The 6,820-nt window shown below is 40.7% G+C and overlaps 1 protein-coding gene across 1 annotated transcript; it reads left to right on the forward strand.

Moving 5' to 3' along the window:
* The first annotated feature begins 4,108 nt into the window (after window positions 1-4,108).
* Window positions 4,109-6,423, forward strand: c1ql2 (complement component 1, q subcomponent-like 2). The gene is made up of 2 exons (XM_026294796.1): window positions 4,109-5,517; window positions 5,821-6,423. Exons 1-2 carry the CDS (start codon window positions 4,936-4,938, stop codon window positions 5,998-6,000), a joined length of 762 nt encoding a protein of 253 aa, XP_026150581.1. The 5' UTR covers window positions 4,109-4,935; the 3' UTR covers window positions 6,001-6,423.
* Window positions 6,424-6,820: the final 397 nt, after the last annotated feature.

Below are 6,820 nucleotides of genomic sequence, written 5' to 3' on the forward strand. Positions count from 1 at the left end.
CCCTGAAGAATGGACCCAAGAACTACAGACGTTATGGGCTTTTTTTCTGTTCACATTCACATCACCAGAAGGAACGCTGAAGTAACATAAGCTGGTGGATGGTCAATATAACAATGTCTACACAACAATTTCTGCACAACATTCAGCTACAATGCCAATAAAAATGTTACTGTTTCACTTTGATCCCTCAAGATCTCTCTGAATTTTCTGTCACATAGGAGGTCCTGACTTCAATGTCTGTCAGTTTTATTTCAGGTGAAAACCTATTTTTTACACTACAAAATTAACGTTTAAAGATGCTGGCCCTTGAATCACAATGACTTTTTAAGTTTAGGCACTGAAAATAATATCAGCACTGAAGACAAAACCTTGATTTCAATCTTGATTTGTGAAACATCGGCATTGAAACAATTGTATTGTGAAAAATGTATTATACTGATGTGTTAATGCTAAAATAATACTATACCGAAACTAAATTATCTTACATTTTATATTTTGAAGTCATGACAGTTAAGTCATGAATTCAATTTCAATGTTTATTTGTATAGCGCCAAATCACAATACAAATCATCTCAAGGAACTGTACAAAAACTAAAAACTAAAAACCCAACAACTCCCTTATGAGCAAGCACTTGGCGACAGTGGAGAGGAAAAACTTCCTTTAACGGAAGAAAAAACCTCCAGTAGAACCAGGCTCAGTTTGGGCGGCCATCTGCCTCGACCGGATGGGTGAGTGGATAGAGGAGAGAGAAAAGAACAGCAACTGTAAACAATAAATAGACACTGCAGGTTGGTGGGGCCAGTAACTGCACATCAGTGATATACAGCTCCAGGACCAGGGACGCCTGCAGAAGGTACAAAGAGAACAGAGAGAGAGAGAGAGAGAGCACAAACTTGGGGAGAGAGAGAGAGCACAGGGTTAGTGACATTCAATGGAGGAATATTCATGTGAGGGGGGAGGAGTGGAAGAGAGGGGCAGGGAAAGGGGGGGGGTTAGGGTAGGGGAGCTCAGTGCACCAATGGTCCTCGGGCAGTCTAGACCTATAGCAGCATAACTAAGGGATGGTTCAGGGTTGCCTGAAGCCAGCCGTAACTATATGCTTTGTCAAAGAGGAAGGTTTTAAGTCTAGCCTTAAAAGTACAGAGAGTGTCTGCCTCCTGAACCAGGCTGGGAGCTGGTTCCATAGGAGAGGAGCTTGATAACTAAAGGCTCTGCCTCCCATTCTGCTTTTGGAAACTCTGGGAACCACAAGTAGACCTGCACTCTGAGAGCGAAGTGGTCTATTGGGATAATATGGTACTATGGAGGTCTTTGACGTATGAAGGAGCTTGATTATGAAGGGATTTGTATGTGAGTAGAAGGATTTTAAATTCAATTCTATATTTTACAGGGAGCCAATGAAGAGAGCCAATATAGGAGAAATATGATCTCTCTTGCTAGTTCCTGTCAGGACTCTGGCTGTGGCATTCTGGATTAATTGGAGGCTTTTTATGGAGATATTGGGACATCCAGATAGTAATGAGTTACAGTAATCTAGCCTTGAGGTAACAAATGCATGGACTAGTTTTTCTGCATCATTTTGAGACAGGATGTTCCTAATTTGGCAATGATACACAGGTGAAAGAATGCAGTTCTAGAGATTTGTTTTATGTGTGAGTTAAAGGACATGTCCTGGCCAAAAATAACTCCAAGGTTTTTTACAGTAGTGCTGGAGGCCAGGGTTATGCCATCTAGAGTAGCTATAATTTTAGAAAACTTATTTCTGAGATTTTCTGGCCCAAATATAATGACTTCTGTTTTCTCTGAGTTTAAAAGTAAAAAGTTACTTGTGATCCAGGCCTTTATGTCAGTTAGACAGGCTTGAAGTCTGGTTAACTAGTTTGTGTTAACAGGTTTAATAGATAGATATAACTGAGTGTCATCTGCATAGCTAATGACATAGCCTAAAAGAACCATGTACAGGGTGAACAGAATCGGTCCTAGCACGGAGCCTTGTGGAACTCCATAACTAACTTTTGTTCGTGTGGAAGGTTCATCATGGACATGAACAAACTGGAATCTGTCCGATAAATAGGATTGGAACCATTTTAACACTGTTCCTCTGATACCAGTCACATGCTCCAGTCTCTGTAATAAGATGTTGTGATCAATGGTGTCGAATGCAGCACTAAGGTCTAGGAGGACAAGTATTGAAACAAGTCCATTATCTGAGGCTAAGAGAAGATCGTTGGTAACTTTCAACAGTGCTGTTTCTGTACTATGATGTGCTCTAAATCCTGATTGAAAATCTTCAAATAGTTCATTCCTGTGTAAGTGGTCTGATAGCTGCTTAGCAACAGCTTTTTCTAGGATTTTAGAAATAAATGGCAGGTTGGATATTGGTCTATAATTAGCCAAGACTCCTGGATCAAAACTAGGCTTTTTGACTAAAGGTTTGATTACTGCAGTCTTAAAGGCCTGTGGTACGTAGCCTGATACTAGAGATAAATTTACCAAGTCTAATAGAGATGAGTTAATTAATGGCAGGGTGTCTTTAAGCAGTCTAGTCGGGATGGGGTCTAAGAGACACGTTGATGATTTCGATGAAGCAACTACTGATGTAAATTCAGAGAGATCTATGGGAGAGAAGCAGTCTAAACATAACTGAGGTCCTACAAATGATTCAAGAGCTACTGTGGTTGAATATTCATTTATTGCAGGTATAGGAAGCATCTGCTGAATATTATCTCTAATAGTTGTGATTTTATTTGTAAAGAAACTCATAAAGTCATCACTGCTGAGAGCTAAGGGAACACTGAGCTCAACAGAGCTGTGACTTTTCATCACCCTGGCTACAGTGCTGAAAAGAAACCTGGGATGGCTGCCCAAACTGAGCCCGGTTCTGCGGGAAGTTTTTTCTTCCGTTAAAAGGAGTTTTTTCTCTCCACTGTCACCAAGTGCTTGCTCATAAGGGATTTGTTGGGTTTTTTTGTTTTTGTAAAGTGCCTTGAGATCACTTGTATTGTGATTTGGTGCTATACAAATAAATTGAATTGAATTGAATTGAATTGAATTGATTTTCAACAGTAAAAATCATAAATTTTACCTCTACCCAACAGGGCAAACCACCAACCATCAAGACTGCATGATTATATAGTGTCATGGCTGTGCAGTCAAAAAATGTAATTATAAGACAGTCAGTGGGGCAAAAACATCCACAAACAGTAAATTAGTCAGAAAAAATTTGAATCTGATGCTGCACAAAAACTAACATTGCATCAAAATCAGTAATTTTACTAATCTTTGACATATCCAAGATTGTCATAAAAGGTAAAAAATATCCAGTGCACAATCACTTTTTATATTGAAAATAAATCATTTTGTGTGTTTTTTTCCTCAAATCTGACATCACATATGAAATTGGCATTTAAAGAGTTAAAATCATGGATTTTTTAAAACATTTAGTAGTTTCATCAGAACTGAAGTTGATTAACAGATTTATGCAAAAAAAATTTGAAAAAAAGATTTATCTGATATATTTTTACAGCAGTTTATTTAAGTGGATGTTTTCATCATCCCAAACAGTGAAAGTTATGGCCAAGTTAAGAGTGAAAAATTACCCTTGGTGGATGAAAACATCCCCAACAGTTAAGTGTTAAGTTTAAGCATGACAGCTACTCGGTTATGTCTAGGCATTAAAACTTGTTGGTTAGGTTTAAGAAATAAAACGAACAAAAACGTAATCGACATTGACTCGCATTGTCTCCAGTAGGTGAGTAGGCTCCTACTGACCCATTAAAATAGGACTGATGTACACTGATAACTCTTATTCAATAGTAAGACATTAGTCAAATCAGCTGGATAGACTTGTGACCCTGGCATAGAGAATGGATAAGTGGATGGATAGAAAAAACGAGTATTGAACTAAATCCCTCCATTTCTGATTCAGTCTTCTTACTTATGCTTCATTTCAGCCAATAAAGTGAAAATAACGTGTTATGGTGAAATATTATTATAAGTCCCTATGTGAAAAATCATTCTACAGGTATAAGTTATCAGTTAATTCTTCCTGTTAACGTGTTTAGGTCAATGTGTTATGGCTGCTGAGTGAGAACTGTTGCTACAAGTTTATTTTGGGACGTGTATAAAGTCTTCTGGTACTGACATTTACTGTTTAGCAATGATACATGTTGGTAATGTAGATTGTATGAGGAGTTTTGACAAAGTGGCTTCAATACTGACTGGTGCTTGTTAGCAACAGAGAAAAGCTGTAAGATTCAATAATGTTACTCCACATTAAGGTGGACACAGCTTGTCTTGCACATAGCAGCCATCTCAATTAATTCATAGCCTCTTCTCAAAGATGTAACTTGGATTAAAATGGTTTTCGTGTAAATGAGGGAGATAAAAAAGGAAATGTCTCATAGTCTGTTAGAAATTCAAAGTCTCAGTAATACTTCCTGATCCTATTCCCTTGGAGCTGTGCAGAGGGATTTATAATTCATACATAAAGATGGCATGATTATTGTTGCAGTCTTAATCCAAATGGAAACAGGCTTTGCCCTAAGTTTGTTACGTCAGTGACTCGACTGCAGTCCTCGGTTGTTGCACACGAACAAAAACCGCTGGAAGCCTCTTTCTGCTCGGATTTGTGCCGCGCCCTGCCATGCCAACACGAATATTTCTCCCGTCAACTGTGTGAAGCCAAGTGACAGTGGCACCGCGCGAAGCGCTGCAGGGCGAACTGGGCGTTAGAGCCATAACGCGTTTGTTTCCCTCGCTCTCTTTCCTGGGTTCATGGACTGAATGACTCAGTCGTGGACCTTTCTTGACCGCTGCTTTCAGCGCCCTCATCACCTTCCACCATTACGTCCGAAAATAAAACGCACCTTTTAGCGCCTGCTTCTCGGACTTTCCAGAGGAAGAGACTCGCCGCCGCTGGGGTTGGCATCATCATGGTTTTGACTTTCATCATCGCGATTCCCCTGCTGCTCCAAACGCACCACACCGATGCGCATTATGAGATGATGGGCACCTGTCGAATGATCTGTGACCCGTACAAGCCTAAACCGAGCGCCACGGCTTTAGAGGTTATGCAGGACCTGAGTGCCATTCCTTCACCTGCTCTTGTTCAAGGGACTAAAGGCGAGCCGGGTCGGTCTGGGAAACCTGGGCCAAGGGGCCCGCCAGGTGAACCGGGTCCACCTGGTCCCAGAGGGGCACCGGGGGATAGAGGATTTTCTGGAAAGATGGGATATCCCGGGGTAGTGGGCACTGCGCGAACCGAGACCGCCGGTGAGCTGGGCTCAGCCAACCGTGGGGCAAAGATAGCATTTTATGTGGGTCTGAAAAACCCTCACGAGGGATACGAAGTGTTAAGGTTCGATGACGTTGTCACGAACCTAGGAAACCATTACGACCCAACAACGGGCAAGTTCACATGCCAAGTGTCTGGAATTTACTACTTCACCTATCATGTGCTGATGCGCGGAGGAGACGGGACAAGCATGTGGGCAGACTTATGCAAAAACGGGCAGGTAAATATGACGTATGTGTCCCTTAAAGCCTGCGTTAATGAGGTTCTACGCAAGGGCTACTATTTCAGCTACTTAGACTCATTGGGATCTTTGTGTCTATCGCCTCTCCATTGCGCAACTTAGCCATGGAGAGCCATTACGCACACTAAAATCATCAAAATAATCTATCCTAGTAAACCGTGACACAAATGGCAGCGGATTTATGGTTTGGGTCATTGCAGCCTCCTGTAAATTAAACGCAAATCTACCTACAGAGTGATATATACTGCAGAGTAAAAGTTATCTCTGCCTCTTCATTTGCAGGTCCGAGCCAGTGCCATAGCGCAGGACGCCGACCAGAATTACGACTACGCAAGTAACAGCGTCGTCCTGCATCTGCACTCCGGGGATGAGATTTATGTCAAACTGGACGGTGGCAAGGCTCACGGCGGAAACAACAATAAATACAGCACGTTTTCCGGCTTCCTTTTGTATCCGGACTAATATGGGATAGTTGCAATACTTTCTCCAAAATACTTGAACTTTAATTTAATGTGCACTTTGGATAAGAGGAAGCTGCTCTCTGCACTGCAGCACCCAATCTGTCTCAAAATCTAGTTTGTCTTAAAGCACGTGGATTGTTTTTGTTTCCACTAAAGCAGATTTCTACACTGTCACATTGAAGGACCCAAGTAGAATTAAGATTATTACTGAGAAATACTGTGTCCTCAGAAGAATTTTTCTCTCCATTGTTTTAAGACAATAGGGGAAATTACTACAGATGAACTGTTGATTAATTCTAATATTTGCAGTGCAGGTGTTTTCTCTGTGCATTTTGTGAATTTGAGGTTATTCACTGGCCGGTAAAGGGGTGTAATGAATCTGAACTGGCCTTGGTATATTCTGTAGATAACCTTGCTGTGTGGTGTGATGTGATGCTGTTTTTGACTGACTGTGTCTTACAAAGGTATATATACAGGTTACACATATATATGCCCTTAATTATTTATCAGAAAAGAAACTACAAAAATCAAACTAAAGAAGATTTAGGCTACAATCATATATACTGTTCATCCACTGTTGTTTCTATATGTCTTCATATTCCAGTAGGCTGTGATTTTAATAAATTATGTTTTCTAAGTTGGTGTGGGATTTTTTTGGCTACCAGTAAGGCCACCAGAGTAGTAGTGGTGTTTTTAACCAAATTCTTTCTGTGATCTAGAAATAGGTAGCTGTTCTGTAGGATGTAGGGTTGACTTTACTGACAGAGGATTTTTACAGCAGACCCAGAGGCAAAGCACTCCACAAAAAATATAATTTCACA

The sequence above is a fragment of the Mastacembelus armatus genome, chromosome 21 (genome assembly GCF_900324485.2).
Source record: "Mastacembelus armatus chromosome 21, fMasArm1.2, whole genome shotgun sequence".
Lineage (NCBI taxonomy): Eukaryota > Metazoa > Chordata > Actinopteri > Synbranchiformes > Mastacembelidae > Mastacembelus > Mastacembelus armatus.